At 34.1% G+C, this 18212-nt stretch overlaps 3 protein-coding genes across 4 annotated transcripts; 2 read left to right on the forward strand and 1 right to left on the reverse strand.

Annotated features, from left to right (window-relative positions):
* Positions 1–2592: 2592 nt before the first annotated feature.
* On the forward strand, positions 2593–3540 carry LOC111914700 (uncharacterized). Its single transcript, XM_052765864.1, has 3 exons — positions 2593–2870; positions 2959–3313; positions 3421–3540. Exons 1-3 carry the CDS (start codon positions 2593–2595, stop codon positions 3538–3540), a joined length of 753 nt encoding a protein of 250 aa, XP_052621824.1.
* A 765-nt stretch (positions 3541–4305) lies between these two features.
* Positions 4306–5971, forward strand: LOC111914467 (serine/threonine-protein kinase WAG1). The gene has a single exon (XM_023910210.3). The coding sequence runs from the start codon at positions 4359–4361 to the stop codon at positions 5784–5786; it is 1428 nt and encodes a 475-aa protein (XP_023765978.1). The 5' UTR covers positions 4306–4358; the 3' UTR covers positions 5787–5971.
* A 4195-nt stretch (positions 5972–10166) lies between these two features.
* On the reverse strand, positions 10167–13494 carry LOC111914452 (ubiquitin carboxyl-terminal hydrolase 25). Of its 2 annotated transcripts, none has more exons than XM_052765356.1 (8): positions 13010–13494; positions 12382–12868; positions 12222–12297; positions 12042–12134; positions 11716–11802; positions 10976–11622; positions 10710–10835; positions 10167–10599 (listed from the first exon to the last, which is right to left on the reverse strand). In XM_052765356.1, exons 1-8 carry the CDS (start codon positions 13191–13193, stop codon positions 10497–10499), a joined length of 1803 nt encoding a protein of 600 aa, XP_052621316.1. In that variant the 5' UTR covers positions 13194–13494; the 3' UTR covers positions 10167–10496. The 2 variants fall into 2 exon arrangements, with proteins under 2 accessions (XP_052621316.1, XP_052621315.1); XM_052765355.1 differs by having other exon boundaries at positions 11716–11808.
* Between the last annotated feature and the right edge of the window lie 4718 nt (positions 13495–18212).

Genomic DNA, 18212 nt, shown 5'->3' on the forward strand with positions numbered 1-18212 from the left:
TCAGTTTATTTGTATTACAGGTAGTGGTGCAAGGGCATAGGATGGATGAACCATCAAGTTATTTTGTTTACAAGTCTGTATATGTATATATTTGTTGAATGACTTGTAATGTTATCGTTTATGCTTTATGGTCTATATCGGAACATGACATCCCGAGTTTTGATTATATAATGAAAATACATTTCTTTATGAAATGCTTTGGTAAATATTATTTTATCACGTTTTGTTTTTGGGAACAAATTCCGCGACTCTTTTAAATCAAAAGGATTTACTCTGAAATTATTTTAAAAGCATAAATGAAAATCGGTCTTTTCTGACCGAGATTTTGGGGATGTTACAAATAGTGTGTGCAATACCAACTCGTATCCATTTTTTTTAATGTTTGTATTTGATTTGAAAGAGTTTGTGGGTTTTGTTTTGAAAAATATGTGTAAAATGGATGTATATATAGAGAAATTAAATTAAAAGAAAATATTTTTTTTATTAAATGCTCAAACGGTCGAAAAGTTGACCAGCCAATCAATTCTTCCATCCTCGTAGCCACCCCACGACGAATCCACCAAAGTCGGGGGCAGTGTTCACATGTGGAGAGAGCCTCCACGTAAGCAGCTCACGTGTGGAGCTCTCTCTACTCCGTATAGTCTAAGTTAAACTTAGATAGTAGTGCATGATAAGTTTTTTTTTACTACTAGAATTATTCACACAAAATAATAACGTAGACTTTCATATCTAGTTGGAATCGTTTTAACGAGCTAATCAAATTGAAAAGGAGGTTGAGATGTGGGTGATAAATTGTGAATTATTGATGATGAACACTTCTTGACTCTCTTTGTCTTAATGGAGTATTAACATTTTTGTAGAAAGTTTTCAAATGAAGCCTTAAGTGCTCTCTTTATAGAATGCCTTGCGACTTTTATAAAAAATACTTCCACTCCTTTAAGTTGTAGATTTCTTGGGGGGTGATATCGTCGAATACATTCACGATCGAGATCCTCTTAAACTTGAACACATTTTTTACTTGAAATAAACAACACATTGACACACTTCTTGTGATGATCTTTGGGCGTGTAAAATATCATTTTGATCTTAGATTTGCAATTTTTTCTGCTAGCTTCATGATAACTGATCCAACAAAGTCTGAATGTTTGGAAACACTCCTCATATAGGAAAGTTGGAGAAATACGACAAACACATCATAACATCATGTAAATTCTGTGTCGAATTCTTAACACGAACACGACACAACATGACATTGTGTTTTTACACTAGACACTCAAATCCTAGTAGGCTCCAAATATATAATGCTAGGTAACATGTGTACCCATGATGAGGGTACAAGGTCCAACATGTTGTGAAGGCGTTATAGATATGCCAACAAAAACTCACAGTCTTATAATATTTGATATCAAAGGATTAATATTATTTATGGACCAGACAAGTCTTATCACCCATCGTATGAATGAACGTGCATGGTCATGAGTTATACAACTCACTGTTTGTCTTTAAAATGACACAACTTTTATAGAAAGTCATACTCTTCTCACAACTATAGTCTTAAATTCTCATTACTTGCAAGATTCACAAGTAGTACATATAGAAACAAATAATGCATAATATATAACACCAAAGGAAAGTATGATGTCATATGGGGACATAAGCTCGAAATACTTGTATTTGCCTTGATATCTTATAGATGCTAACTCAAATTGCTCCCTTAATCACCTTGAAGGCTAATAAACACAACAATTAACAATTAAGTATGATCTGATCATTACCCCATCTCAATTTACCATAATAAGTCAAATAGGTCAAAAGAACTCTTAATCACTATTATAAGTCTTTAAACCCTTAGCCTTAGGTAACATCTTGGGTGGGCACATGGTAGTTTATACCACCTTGTAACTCTTCCTTAGGCTATCAGGAGTGGAGAGATCTCCACGCGTGAAATGCTTACGTGGAGGGTCTCTCCACGCGTGAACACCGCCCCTGGGTTCAGTGGGTTGGTCGTGTCGTGGCTCCCAGGACGGATGAAGACGCGTACATTGATTGACTATTCAATTTTTCAACCGTTGGGTTATTAAATAAAAAAAATCTTTTTTATTTAATTTACTTTCTCTATCTATATATACATCCACTTATACAAATTTTTTGTAAAACATTCATACAAATTCTCTCAAATCAAACATACAAACTCAACCAAAAAATGGATAGTGATTCTGATGACAATTTGGTTTTGCACACACTATTGTCTGCGGCACAAGACGTGATTCGTCAGAGAGGCGAAACTTCACATCGCGAGAAGAAACATAGAAAATATATCAATCGGGATCAAGAGGCGGCACATGAACTTTTGGTATGTGATTATTTTGCCCTGATAGTCTTTATGACCTTTCGAAATTCGAAGACCGTTTTCGTCTTAGTAGAAAATTATTTTTACGTATAGCTTCAGATTTGGAACGTAATTATGAGTTTTTCCAATTACGTTGGGATGCTAGAGGTAAACGTGGTTTTACCACAATACAAAAATGTACGGCCGCTCTTAGACAATTGGGATATGGTATAACCGCAGACGCATCAGATGAGTATCTGAAAATGTCTGAGAGGACGGGTCGAGATTGTACATATCTTTTCTGTGAGTATGTTATAGAGCTTTACCGTGACATATACCTGCGACATCCGACTAAAAGTGATGTCGAACAGTTGTATGTCGCGCATGAAGCTAAACATGGTTTTCCAGGGATGCTTGGTAGTATTGATTGTACACATTGGGAGTGGGCAAATTGTCCCAATGCGTGGCGTGGTCAGTTCACACGAGGAGATCATGGGGTCCCGACTGTTATACTGGAGGCGGCTGTTTCAAACGATCTATGGTTTTGGCATGCATTCTTTGGTATGGCGGGGTCAAACAATGACCTGAATGTGCTTCACGCGTCTCCGATATTTAACGATATTTTGCAGGGAAGCACCAGATATGTCATACGTTGTGAATGGAAATGAATACAAGTATGGATATTACCTAGGTGATGGGATATACCCAAAGTATGCTACATTTGTTAAGTCTTTTTCGTTTCCAGCCGATGAGAAACGAAAATTGTTCAAGTTAGCACAGGAATCTGCACGGAAGGACGTTGAAAGAGCATTTGGCGTCCTAAAACAAAGATGGCACATAATCAAGCAACCAGCACGAACATGGGATAGGGCAAAACTAACGACAGTGTTGACTGTCTGTGTGATTTTACATAACATGATAATAGAAGAAGAGGGCAGAGCTATTTGTTCATATATCGACAACGATGCACTTAACCCACCTGCAGTAATACAAGTTGGCAGCCTGACATACTTCTCTAGGGTTTTGGAAATACAAAATTGTGAAACACATCATAATCTACGACACGATTTGACCGAGCACATATGGGGGAGACAACACCAAGGGGAAATGACGATGAAGACAAAGAGGATGAGGGCGATGATTACGACGAGAATGCAGACGGTGACGACGAGGCGGATGAGGATGAGGATGATGATGATGACAACGAGTAGTATTGTTCTACGGTTTTTGTGTTTTACTTTTTTTTTAAGTTAAGTAGTGTAGTAGTTGATTTGTTAGGTTTTATGTGTGTTTTAGTAATTTTAGGTTTTAAATTTCTATGTTTTTAATTAATGAAAAGTTTTTTTTTTTTGTATTTTCAAAAAATTTATTTATCTTATAAATTATGTTTTTTTATTTCATATAGTGTTACGAAAAATAAAAAAATTTACCTATTTTAAAAATTATGTTATTTACTTAACAAAATGTTAAAAAAATAATAAAAATAAAAAAAGTAAATGTTGTTAGTGGTAACCATTTCCATAGTGGAGTGGGTTGATGGTGAAGATGACGTGGCGCAGAGGTGACACCATTTTTCCGGTGAGTTTGTAGTGACCACTCCACATAGTCTTAGGTTTTACACGACCGCGTAAAACCCGGAGGTCACACCTACACGACAAACATGAAACAACCTCTAATGACATCCAATTTTGATTCAACCACTTGGGAAATGACTTTTCATTGTCTATAAAAATAATGTTCTAACACATTACTCTTTCTTTAACAACAATCTAACTCAATAATATTATTTAAGTCTTTAAGGTATGGTTTGCAATAATAATATTGATGGATAAACACAAAGTAAAATTTGGTGGTCCCAACTCCCAATGTAACTACGCGGTTACCACACCTTCCATTTTAGTCAACCAAGCACCTTCTACAGTTAGAGTCAACCAGACCAGACACGTTACCTCCATTAAAATACTCACTCCTCTTCCTCTCTATAAGTAAACCCTTCCCATCTCCTCCACTTTCATAACACCCTTCAACAATGGAAGACGATTATCACTACAATGGTCTCTCTCACCACGACTCCGATCTCGATCTCAGCTTCACAAGCTCCACCTCCATCGCCACCACCAGTGCTCGCTCAAGTCTTGCTCGTTCCAGTTTATGCTTGAGCTTCAATGATCGCATGTCCTCTGTCTCCGTGGGGACCCCTTCCACTGAAATCCCTAACCTCCACTCTCGTCCCCACCGGAAATCAGACACGAACTGGTCGGCGATTAGAGCTGCTACAAATCTATCCTCCGACGGCACGCTTCACCTCCGCCACCTCAAGCTCGTCCGCCATGTCGGATCTGGAAATCTCGGCCGAGTGTTCCTTTGCCGCCTTCGCGACTACGATCACGCGAGTTTTGCTTTGAAGGTTGTTGATAACAACTCGCTCACGTCGAAGAAGCTATCACATGTGCAAACAGAAGCTCGGATTCTCTCCTCCCTGGATCACCCGTTTCTTCCTACACTCTACGCTCACCTTGAAGTCTCTCATTACACTTGCTTCCTCATTGATTTCTGTCCTAACGGAGACCTTCATTCGTTGCTCCGGAAGCAACCTAACTACCGGCTACCAATTGATTCCGTTAGGTTTTTCGCCGCTGAGGTGTTGGTTGCTCTCGAATATCTCCATTCGCTTGGGATCGTCTACCGAGATTTGAAGCCGGAGAACATTTTGATCCGAGAAGACGGACACATTATGTTGTCGGACTTCGATTTGTGCTTCAACGCCGACGTCGTTCCGAAACTGGAAAAAAGGATTCACAAGATAACAAGGAAGAAACACAGTGATTGTTTCGGTTTATACAGTGGCCGGAGCTATACAGAAGAAGAAACATTAACGGAGTTTGTAGCGGAGCCGACGACAGCCTTCTCGAAATCGTGCGTCGGGACTCACGAGTACTTAGCGCCGGAGTTGATCAGCGGAAATGGCCACGGCAACGGTGTTGATTGGTGGGCGTTCGGAGTTTTGGTTTATGAGTTGTTGTACGGAAGGACGCCGTTTAGAGGAGGAAGTAAGGAGTCGACCCTGCGCAATATAGCATCAACCAGTGATGTGAGGTTTGATGAAGATAGCGCGAGAGGGATGGCGCAGGCTAAGGACTTGATACAGAAGTTACTGATAAAAGAGCCACAGCAACGGCTAGGATGCACCAGGGGTGCAACGGATATTAAACGGCACCCTTTCTTCGACGGGATAAAGTGGCCGTTGATCCGCATGTACCGGCCGCCGGAGGTACGCGGGCTGGCGGTGAAGAGGAGTAGTAGGGCGCACGTTAGTCATGTTAACGGGTGGCCATCTACACACAAGAAAAGGCGTTGGTTATGGAAGGGGCTTAGCTGCATATTGTTGAAAAATAAGGGGTCTAAACGTAACTTAAGTTTCAACCAGAATTACTACCAATACAAAAATAGGAAATAGTCTTTAAACGAAAGAAAGGGAAAAAGAATACTAAAATAGTTTGCTTGAGTTCAGATTTGTAAAGTTAGAGGGTGCAAAGTGAAAATAACAATTTTGTTGTAGGTGTCAAGTGTATCTTCTGTAAATACCAGGGTTATACCTGTATTTTCTAGAAAGATTGAATACTCAATTGGAATATTTAGCAACTTGTTATTCTTTAACATTCCTGTAAAAGTTCCAATGCAAAACTTATAGTTATTAAAATGGAATAGTAATCTATTTATTTTCAAAATCTGTCCTCTTTTTCTGTATTCATATACTCGTACAATAACTATGAGTAAATTATAGTTTTTGTCCTTGTTGGCAGTGTCTTACTGTTTTGGTCCAAGTTTAAAAATTTGATACAAATAGTGTGCATGGTTTGAAATGTGGCATATTTGGCCCTTCTCCTAACACCATTAAAACTTTCTATTAAGTCCAACATAATAATTTTTTTGCGCTTCGACCAAATAATATAACCTATAAACTTTAGGCATCATTTATGAAATATGATTAATAAATCCCTTAATACTTAAAAGTTAATATGATTAATAAAAGTTAGAAAATAATGGAAAGTATAGTCAAAAGTATCAACCGTTATGAATTTTTAGATCATGGGGATTGTCCATATCAAAAAAAAAAAATGTCAACCATATTGATCAAATGTGGTGATATGTGCTTTTAATTTCCATCATAGAAGTCAATAATGAAGTGTATAATATGTTGTAGAAATTGCAAATTTGCAATAATGTTATGTAACATGATGTTTATAAAAGCATGTATTATAGAATATAGACATATGAATATGTTTTCATAGATATGCTTGGGGATACCAACCCATATGTTATTTAAACAATGAAACATGATACATTAAATACATCTGGTAGGAGAAAAAAAATTAAAGATCTTATTTCATAATATATAAAAATGATTAACATGTTATAACACGTATCTTAGATAAAATGACAATTAAAGAACAACAATGATGAATAATCATGGTTATGATAAGATTGTCATAATGTGTAAGAATAGGTAGAGACGTAGAAACTTTCTAGAAAAAGAAATGTATGGATAATATCTTTCGTTACAAGACAAGCAAAAAGAAGGCAATATTTTCATTGTTAAAGAACTCATGTTCTTAAGTAATACTAGTAATATTTTGGATGTTTGATGCACCTTGTTCCATTTGAGTGTGACAATGAGCCATGAGGTCCCTCTACATATGAAATATGTCACTTTGCTCTCTTTTAGACTACTAATTGTTCTTTTTTTTTTTCATAAGGAGAGGTGATTATTATAATTATAAATACTAACGAAACGTGTCAAGTGTATTCTTATGTATTTTCTATTGTACGTACACATTCTTTCAGAATCGCGATGGATGCTACCTCTGGGTTACTAACATTTAATGAAAAGTGAACATATCTTTATAACTAATTTAAGTAGTTTAATCTCAATTCTATAATAACCATTATTATGCAACATTCGGTATAAATTCCAGTATATTATTAAGACTATCTCATTTTGTAAATTTGTTTCAATCCGATATATATAAGACATGACAATTTTTGTTCTCAAATTTCATTTTTCTTTAAATTTAAAAAGTATGTTTTCTTTTTTCTTTAGATTGTTATAAAATATGTTTCATGTACATCATACTCTTGAAATATGAAGTTTTACGAACATTCAAATGCACATGGTTCAACAATAAGTTCTTCGTAAGTTATTTCAATACAAAATATCACCAAAATTACTGAATTCCATAAAATTTTACTTATCTATAGAAAATACTAAATAATTTTAAATAAACTAATAAAATAATCAAATGCCCACAATTATGCATTCACTCAATATTTTATTCAAATTTGCTATTTTTTCTATTTAATGTTTTTCCAGAATTCATGTGCAACCCTTAGTTTTATCTATATAGTCTTTAGGATATATGCTCTAAGTTTTTTAGGATAATAATGTATTTGTTGCTTGTTCAAAAAAACAAAAAAGACAGCATTTATGTTTCACAACTTGTGTGTCTGCTCATATATATAGGTTAAACTTTGTAAAGATATTAATATAATAGACACAAACCAAACAATATAATAATGGAATGTTAAACTCTGAATAATTGCCAAAAACTCATATATATGTCCATACATTAGTTGATTTTGTTTTTTTAGCTTAGCAGCCATTTGATTAAATTAAAATTTTGTAAGTCCCATAAAAAGGAATAGAATCTAAATACAACTCATTATCCACCAATCATGAGGAGCTTTGCTCACATAATTCTCTTATGATCACAACTACCAATTTCAACTTATCGCTCACCAACAAACCAACTTCAACAAATTAAACCTAACAATTCTAAACTATTCCAAATAGGCGTTGTAGAAAGAAAAAAAACAAAAATTAAATGATTTTAAACATAAAAAGGCAGTGACCATGTTAATGATCATCCCCCATGTCCTTATGTCTTATATCAATCATTCAAGAAGAAAATCACTAATACACCTATATAACTAAATATGTAAAGGGTTATGAGTTTCTGTTTGACTTAAACTGATTTATTAATATGTTAAGCATTTAATATGGACAATCATATATGATTGTTTACTTTTTATTTAGAAAATGTTGCCTAATAACCCTTTTTATTTATTTGTTTTTCTTTCCTCCCAATTGATGTGGAATTTGTTTTATTGAAATGTAAAGGTAAATTTGTAATTTAATTTGACAATGTAGAAAAGAAACATATATAAAGTATATAACAAGTTATTAATATAGTTGTTTCTTTTTTATTTAAAAACTTGGTTTAATGTATTAAAGCTATTTCTCTTTTTTTTTTTCAAAATTTTGTTATCATGTTAAATTGGTGAATATTGTGTAATAAGGTGTTTGGAATATAAATGTAAAATATTCATTTCATCTTTACTCGAACATGTAAGATATTAAATTCGAGTTGTGAATCATTTGGTTTCAACGGTATTTTTTAGTCCAGTTTGAAATTTTCATATTATATCAAGGGTTATTTGAAGTTTTTGCATTTCAGTATGAACTAAAGAAGAGTATGAGCTATCATATCATGACCAAGGTTGCAACGCACTTCTTAGAGTCTGATTATCGAGTGACAATTTTAACTGGTTATTTTATATTTGCACAATCATCATGGCATCGAGTTTATTCATTCAATTGTGATGTTAAACTCAAGAAAAACATCTAATCAAAAGCTCCTATAAAACCACATCATTAATCATTAATTGTAGAGTAAATTACAACAAATGGTGGTCCGTATGATTACACCTAACCTCAGGGACCATTCATGTAATTTACATGAAAAAGGGTTGGGTTGAGATAAAGAGAAATGAGAGCCCAAACAAAATTTTTCAGCCCAGGTTGTATCCAAAAACGCATGAAAAAGGGTTGGGTTGAGATAAAGAGAAATTTGAATTTTGAGAGATTTATGGGATTTGTTTTTGACTTTTCTTGGTCTCTCGGTTGTCATCTTTTTTGAACAGAATCATCTTCTTCTTCTCCATCAACAAACTCCACCATCTTCACGCAGCAGCAGCAGCACCACCACCACCTTCACAACCACACCACCATGGCACCATCTTCAAACAAGGGAGTTCCAATTTTATACTTTCTTTCGTTTTTGGTAAGTCAAGTGTTTTGCTTATTTGCTCTCTAGAATTTAATTCCAAAATGATGTTGAATTCAATGTTTTTACTTTTATATTTTTATGGATTAATTTTATGTCGATTTAGTTGGAGCTGTGTAAGATAGTAATTTTAACGTAGTTTATTGTGTTAAATCCAATTTTGTGTAAACGGAATGTCATTTTCAGTTGTGATCTTAATTTTATAATATAGATTTGATGGGATTTGCTCTTTGATCATTGGATCGGAGAATGAATTTAATATTAAATTGCTTTATTCGGTTTCTAATTTAAATGAATATATTTTTACTTCCAGATAAGCTTGATTTGGAAAATCAATTAAACTTAAACTTAATGTAGACATATTAGGTCACTGAACCCTAAAAGTCAGATAAATCTCAATTTTTTCTCTTAATTGTTAATTCATTGAATTTGCATGTTTGCCTTCCTAGTTACTCTAGCTTTCGTGATACTTTTTTTTTCGTGATACTTTACTGAAGTTCCATTTTATTTATTTATTTATTTTTAGAAAAATTAGTGTTTGTTAGTTTAAGAAAATCCAGTCATTTTTACCAACAATTACCTACTTAGAGAATAGTCGTTGTAGGTATACTTGCGAGTAGGTATAAAATTGTTTCTTTTCCACTTTTTTTTTTTTTTAAAAAAAAAGTTAGCTTAACCATTTGATAAATATTACGATCAGTTTTTTTAAAATATAAGGATAAAATGTTCATTCAGTCTTATTCAGACAGATGGACCATGTAATCCAAAGAAAAAGTGTAAAACACAGCACAATAAGTGGAGTGAAAAAGTGTTATATTACAGAAAGAATATATAGATATATATATATGGAGTATGTACGTAAGTATGTGTATGCCGTTGTTCTAATAAAACTAATTAATTGCTACACTCAATGAATTCCTTCCTTCCTTCCTCTGTTTCAAAATTAGTCTTCTTCTAATATTCCATTCCACCATACAAATACAAACATTTTTTAAAAAAGAAAAAAAGAAACAAAATTTACCTCCTATTCTTGTTGACTTGTTTCATGGATCCACATGAGCTCTAATGTGCTTGATCAGACTTGTTTTCAACGCCTCTGGAACTCTTGGGATAAAAGTAGCCTTCGCCTCACCTATCAGTTTCTTCCTGCAAATATATTTATTTATTTATTAATAATAAAAAAACTTACACACACACACACACACACACACTACTCAAGTAATTAGAAAAACAGATTCATATATAGAATTAATTACTTAAGTTCATCATGTTGTAGTTGTAGTGGTGCATCTCGAGCACACAGCTTCTTTGCATGCATGAAACTTTGAACCTCATCCACCCAATCACAACTTCTTAGAAACGAACAAGCTTCTTTCATAAGGCTGTATATTAAATATTTCAAAAAAAAAAGTTATATATAAAATACATAAGAGCATTAGAGATGATGAATAATAACATAAATATATATATATATATATATATATATATATATATATATATATATATATATATATATATATACCTTTGTTTTAGCTCTTTCATAAGGTCTTCATGTTGATGTTTCCTCTTATTATCAGGTAACAACGAGCTTTTAACAACACCATTACCATTATTACCATTTGTTGTTGTACCATTGGTCTTAACAACATTTTCATTCCCATTCCCATTCTCCACATGTACATGCTTATTTTGGTTGTCCTCCAACAAGGGAATTTTCTTCTTCTTATTATTAATATGATTATGATTATGATTATTATCAGTTGGACTTGTTTTGTGATCACCATTGTTTTCTTTATTATGAACAATGATTTTCATATTAGGAAACTTTTTGGCTCCAGAAATACCCAACTTCTTTGGGACCACTTTCTCCACCTTTAATGATGTTGTTGTTGAAGAATCAATCTTTTGAGAATGATTATTATTATTATTAGCAGCAGCAACAGCATATTCTTCTGTTGACTTGACAGTTTGACCAGATTTGGGATTGGGAAGTTTTGAGGCATGAGATTCAGTAGTTCCATTGGTGGATGTGGATAGAGTTTTGGTGGTGGGTGGTCTTTGTTTGATACGAGAGAAGAAAAGGATATAAACTTTTTCAGAGGAGACTTCTTGTAAGCTTGAAACTGAAACATAAGAATCATTGCAGCAATACCAACGCCCAACTGCATCCTGTTAAAAAATTAAATATATAAATATGTTGGAAACAAGTCAAATCAATATACATTGACCTTAGTTGTAATAAATAATTAAAGGGACATTGACCTTGATGTAAGCATAATAGTGTCCTGAATCTGGTGAAAATCCGGAATGCACAATAGTGGCAAAAAGTTTATACTCTGGATGAGGATCCTGCACCTAATTAATTAAACTCAATTACAAAATCAGAGGAAGAAAGAAATAATATATATATATATATATATATATATATATATATATATATATATATATATATATTATTTCTTCTCTATTAAGGGTATGCCTTGGTGCAAAAAATAAAGTCATTTTGACAGAAAGGTCATGTTTTCAAGTCAAGGCAACCCAATACAAGAAACAAACTTAAGAATATGACGATGAATAGCACTACATACCTGACTTGTTTTGCACATGAAGCTTGAAAGAACTAATACTTCCTCAAAAGCAATTGCTTTGTCTATCTTTCCACCAAATATTCCCTCAAACCTCTATTCAACCAAAAGAACAGCTTAATTAGCCACCACCTATCTTGATACTAAAAGAAAACATAAAAAGACAATGGCCACTGATCATACCTTGAGTTGAATAACAAGAATGTTAGGTGCTTGCACAATAGACATCTGTTTTCTTGCTGCTACCAGCTTTTTACAGCTACAAAAGCACAAGTTTCTATCTCAGACCATCTGTATAAATCAACATGACAAAACTACAAAAAGGAACAGATTGTATGCTTACCTATCACACTTGTATTTGTTATTTCCATCCAGAATCTCTGGTTGAAAAAATTTCTGAAAAGCTTCCTTGAGAGAGCTACTATTCAACACATCGACACTAATATCCATTATCTCATCAACCTTATTGGACTCATTTCCACAAGCAAGACACTTGACCTGGCTCTGCAAAGCTCCTCCAAAAATCTCCTTAACTACTGTACTGCCATTAAAGCCATCACCTCCTCCATTGCTTACATACTTGCGTCTTTGCTGCTGCAACTTCTTCAGACGAAGACATGTAGTATGACAAGCATCAATGACGTACCGAAGGAATTCATGTGCATCCTCTTGCCTCCCTAAACGAAAATGCTCTGCAAAGACTTTCAATCCCCCAATGATCTTACCAGGTGTATCTAGGGTTGAGTCGATGCTAAGAGATCGAACAATTCTCTTCTCCAGTAGACAAAACGGACAATCACTCTTCTTGTCCTGCTGCGCCAGGAAGTCGCCTGTCGAATTAGGGAAATTTATGTTAACGAAGTGGAACAATTTACCGAACGCAATGATAAAATTAGGTTAAAATTCATGAAAATTCAGATACGCGAGCGTGCGTGTGTGCGTATGAGAGTAAGTAGAAGAAGAGCACATACAGTTTTCGGAGTGTTGAAGTCGGAGACAGAAATTGGCGAGGGGAGGAGTATAGGTTAAGCACTGGAGAACGGCGTTGAGGTAGCAGGTATTACCGAGATTCTTGAACCCTAATGGAGGACCGTTCTTTCGTTTCTTCAACAACAAACTCGTTTGCCAAGTCATTTGCAATTGGAAACCAGCCATTAACAGCGAGGACCTCTCGCTCCTGATTCACCCGCCGCATTGAATGACAATCCCCACCGCCACCTCGCCGCGGAGGATCGCATCCCTCGGAGTTTGTTCTCCTTCTTCAGCTATTTCTCGCTTTGATCAATGAGACGGTGGTAGTGGTGGTGGTGGTGGTTGATGGAGGTTGTGGTTGTTCTCCGGCGGTGAAGATTGTAAACAACTACTGGAGAATCGAGTGTGTGTTTGTATGTGTTGAAGGAGTCCGTTGGCATGTCTGGATGCCTCCCCCCCTTTTTCCCCCTGGCCTCAGGCGCCACCCCTGTTTAATAGTTTGTTACTTTATGGAACCACACTTTCCCAAATTTCCAACTTGCTACCCCTTACTTTTTTTGGTATTCATCTTTTAATTTATAAAATATAACAATTTTGTTTACATTATATAAAGTTATGTATCAAATATTTAAACTATATGTGATATGCCTTTATAGTCACTTTTTAAATCATATCACTAGTAAGCATTGTGATATCACTTTCCATAAATAAAAATTTTAAATAAAATAAATTAAAATGAGCCGATAAGTTCTTTTATGGAGATGACGTGGTCTTGGTCTCAAATTGGTGTAAACAAGTTATGGAGAACATTGTACATGTCCTAAACTGTTTTTACTTAGCATCAGGGTTGGATTTAAACATTAATAAGTCCAAAACTTATTTGGGGTGAGAATGGATAACTCTGAAGTTTCAAATATGACAAGGATGCTTGGATGTTCCACATGAGTATAGCCTATATGAAGTACTTCGGTTTGCCTATTGGTTGTATCATGTTACTCAAAAGTAATTGGAATAGTGGTGGAGAGATTCAATGAGAGATTGACAAGTTAGAAAGTTAAATTACTTTCAATTGGGGGCACTTAACGCTTATAAAATATGTATTGGGAAGTCTTGCCGTTTATTTCCTATCTATTTTTAAAGTGCTAGAGACTGTTTTGAAAATTCTTGAAAGACTAAGGGCAACGTTTTTCCGGGGTGGTGATGAGGAAAAAAAGATGGCATTAGTTAAATGGGAGAGTGTTATAGCACCAATTTAGAAGGGTAGGTTAGGAGTTAGTAGCCTCAAATCATTTAATCAAGCTCTGCTCAAAAGTAGACGTGGCGATTGATAAATAATGATTTTTTTGTGGGTTCGGTTGATTAAAGCCATTCAAGGTGATGATGGGGGTCTTGGTGATGATACATAAGGTTATAGAAGAAGTGTAGTTTGGTATGAATTGTTGGTTTGATCACCAACTTCATGACAATGACTACATTATGAATTCAACCTTGTATTATAAGGGGGGAGCAGAAGACAAGGCTCAGTTTTGGGAAGATGTGTGGGTGGGGGACCAATCGTTACGAGTTTGTTTTAATAGATTATTCTGTATTTAAACATAACCGAGTTTTAAAATAATGGAGAGATGTTGTAATGGGGTGTCAGTTGGAGTTGTGTTTGGTGTGTCAAACCAACAATAAAGGGATAAAAATAATAATAATTAAACACAAATCACTACTTTTAAATATACTAACGATAATATAGAGTAAGCAGGGTCGGACCACTAAGATACATGGCTTAATGTTTGACCATGTTATCACACAAACTCATTATACCAATCAGTGAAGTATAGGGGGGAGGGGTTGTTAACATCAAATTAAACTTCATAACAGATAAATTAAAGACTAAAATTCATAATTTAAAAGATATCTTTGATTCCAAATCTTATTCAAGTACTATGTTGTAAGATGTAATTTGAATTCAGTTTATGTTCGATCTAGGTTGGTAAATGAATATATTAACATGCTCTAATATCTCCAAATTGACAAAGGTATTTTACCCAAAACATGATCTTTAAGTAAAACTTCATTTGTTGATGAAATCCAAACAAGCTCTTAGATTAGATCACTAAAAGACCTTAAGTTCATACAATTATTACCAACAATGTCAAATATTCCTCATACGTTCATGAATATGAACATATAATATTTGATTACATTAATTTTGATTCCAATGAAACCAATTAAGTGTTTGTTACCAATTACAAATCATAAAACACATATGAGTTTCATAACTTGACTAACAATAATGATATGAACCATAATTTCATTAATCAAGTGAAAAAAGTACAAATCAAGTACATAATGAAGACCAAATCAAAGATTACTAGATAATAAACATGAAAGCTAGTTCACAGTCTAACAACAAGTAATTAAGAATCTATAACCGGAAATGAAAGGAAAAGTTAGCCACATATGGCTAAATTAAAGTACAAATTCAACAAGTTTAATATTAAAAAAAACTTACAAATTCGAAATCTAAATGTTTCCAAAGTGATAAGCGATGATAATATGTATGAAAATCACCCCTTGCAAAGTCCTGGTCTAAGTTGTCTTCATAATGGAAAAGGAACCTCTTTTAATTGGAAGTTGGAAACCACAAAAATACTGTCAAACTCGATTCCACGCCCTCGGAATGGTAAGCTTGAGATTCCACATCATCGGAATGGTAATATGTAATGTTGAGAGCCCCATTCCACGGTTCATGGAATGGACAGTGTAATCATTCCATGACCGTGAAATCTCTTGATAAAATTCCAAATCCAAAAATCATGTTTTCTTCAATATTGCTCCAATACTTTTGAAACTTTGTGTAGAGCCTCCCTTGAACATCCTAAGCATGCTTCAATCCTCAAACGCCCATGAAACATCCACAAAAGGTGGAAATTAGATTGATTCTCGAAAATGCAACATGCATGAAAAGTTAAACAAAATGTTATGTAATACTTGAACTAAACATGAAATAAACATGCAAAAATGTAGAGGTGGCAATGGGTCGACCTGAGTTGGGTTCGGGTTCAACCCATTTATTAATTGGGTTGAAAATTTCAACCCAACCCAACCTGTTTATTTAAATGGGTTGATATTTCCAACCCAACCCAACCTTTCAGATAAATGGGTTGTCACCAGATTGACCCGTTTATGTAATTCCCAACCGAGCCTATTAAATAAATTGGTTAAATTTGGGTTGACCCATTTAAAATAAAAATAAATAGATAAATTAACTAAAGATTACACTACTTAAATTAGTTATTGACTTAAATAAAATTTCAAAGTATGACAGAAGCACAATCACAATTCACATATACAAAGAAATTGTTCAAATACAATTAAAGATGTGTAATTTCTAAGTGATTTTTTAGAGTGGCTAGTGTTGTCGGTGCCAAGAAATAAGGTAGGAATTTGGATTCTATTTTTTTAAAACATAAATAATAATACAAACATTGTAATTTATAAAGTAATACTTAGATTAATACATGATAATATTTAAATAATTATTAAATTTAATATAAATTAAAGTTAAATGGGTTGGTGGGTTGAAAATGGATTGATAATTTTTACCCGATCCAACCTATTTAATTAAATGGGTTAGACGGGTTGACCCATTTAACATAAATGGGTTGAAAATCTCAACCCAACCTGCTAATTTTGGGTTGGCTTCAGGTTGGGTTGGTGGGTTAGGTCAATTTTTGCCAACTCTACAAAATTGTGCACTTTATGCACCTAACAAATCTCCCCAAACTTGAACTTTTCTTTTCCTCACGAAAGAACGAGAACCAGAAGAAATGGACGGTTTCGAGGTGGAAAAATAGACAACGAAAAAAAAGAACGGAAAGGAAAAGAAAAGAAAAGAAAGATCCTATGACAGCTAAGAATGGATACATGCAACGAAAAAGATTATACATGAAAACATAAATGCAATGAAAAATAAATAAAAAGTTAAAACAAAAAGAAATCAAAGATTTATTTTTTTTTTCCAAAAATTTGATTTGCATTTTCAATAATCGTCAAGGGTATAAGAGTCAAATATCAATCATCCAAACAAACAAAACGTTTTTGTTCAGTTATTAATCTCACTTTCAAGAAAATCTCAACAGAGTTACACCTTGGACGTTGTCCTTAAAAGTGAAATCCGCGGGGCCGGAGTTCAATTTAGAGGGTTGTGAGACTTCATATGAAAGTCACCGATTCAATGGTTTTGAAAATGTAGACAACCCCGATGTCAAGTTACTTTATTTGGAATGGTATCATATTCTTAAAAAAAGGACAACTTCCCAAAACTCCCTAAGAATAATCAAGGTTGACTCAACCTTGCCCCCCATTCCAACCTTACTGTCCATCTTGGGCTTACTCCTAACAGCATCAATCACTACATCCACCCGTTATTTTTGTATTGTTTGTGTCTTTAACTTTTCAGCTTGACTTCTTTGACTTTCTTGATGAACTTTGTTCTTTCATTTCTTCAAGTTGCTTGCTTGTTTGAGATTTTTTTGAAAGATATTTGATTGCTTCTAAATCTGTTTGTTGGAAGACTTGGCTTATGGCCTCTCATCGATCTTTTAAGATAATAAACTTTTTGAGCCCTTTGATGAGAGAAGTGAACTTGTGGCATGATTTTTTTACCCCAACAAATCTTCAATACTTCAGTCGACATGTGCACATGTGGATGTAACGAAATCATCTTTCAAGAGGTCTACCCAAAAGCAATTATAAGAATGGGTGCCCAGTTTTTCCAAACAAGAGTCGACACTAAGACTCGGGTTTCTATGGATGTAGTATATTTAAGAGTTGTTTTACCTTCCTTATGTCTATAACTTAACACAAAAAATCATCTACCCTCTTATTTTGAACTACCAAACCGCCTCGAATCACCATGGAGGACGCCTTGACAACAATCATTCTCTGTTTATGCGAGACTCCTTTGAAGTGAGGAATTATTTCACATATTTAATATTAGTTTTTTAATTGATTTTTTTAATTGTGTGTTGGACTTCAAAGCGATCAACTACTCACACCCTATACGATTAATGGATCGATTTTCTGAAATAACTTTTTGTTTTTTTTTAAATAAAAATGATGCAAAAAGATGAAAATAGAAAAACTTTTTTATTCAATGCAAACTAAAAAAAGTTGAAAGCAAAATCTTTTTGTGATTTTTTTAGATAT

Source organism: Lactuca sativa, chromosome 7 (genome assembly GCF_002870075.4).
Source record: "Lactuca sativa cultivar Salinas chromosome 7, Lsat_Salinas_v11, whole genome shotgun sequence".
In the NCBI taxonomy this organism is placed as follows: domain Eukaryota; kingdom Viridiplantae; phylum Streptophyta; class Magnoliopsida; order Asterales; family Asteraceae; genus Lactuca; species Lactuca sativa.

Bases quoted from the DNA above. Each gene is read 5' to 3' on its own strand.
- LOC111914452 (XM_052765355.1), bottom strand. From the start codon at position 13,193: ATGGCTGGTTTCCAATTGCAAATGACTTGGCAAACGAGTTTGTTGTTG. The intron at 12,869-13,009 runs GTATGTGCTCTT...CTAATTCGACAG, and splicing joins ACTTCAACACTCCGAAAACT to GCGACTTCCTGGCGCAGCAG. The intron at 12,135-12,221 runs GTATGATCAGTG...TTGGTTGAATAG, and splicing joins TTCTTGTTATTCAACTCAAG to AGGTTTGAGGGAATATTTGG.
- LOC111914467 (XM_023910210.3), top strand. From the start codon at position 4,359: ATGGAAGACGATTATCACTACAATGGTCTCTCTCACCACGACTCCGAT.
- LOC111914700 (XM_052765864.1), top strand. From the start codon at position 2,593: ATGTCTGAGAGGACGGGTCGAGATTGTACATATCTTTTCTGTGAGTAT. The intron at 2,871-2,958 runs GTTTTGGCATGC...GATATTTTGCAG, and splicing joins GCTGTTTCAAACGATCTATG to GGAAGCACCAGATATGTCAT. The intron at 3,314-3,420 runs GTAATACAAGTT...CATATGGGGGAG, and splicing joins ATGCACTTAACCCACCTGCA to ACAACACCAAGGGGAAATGA.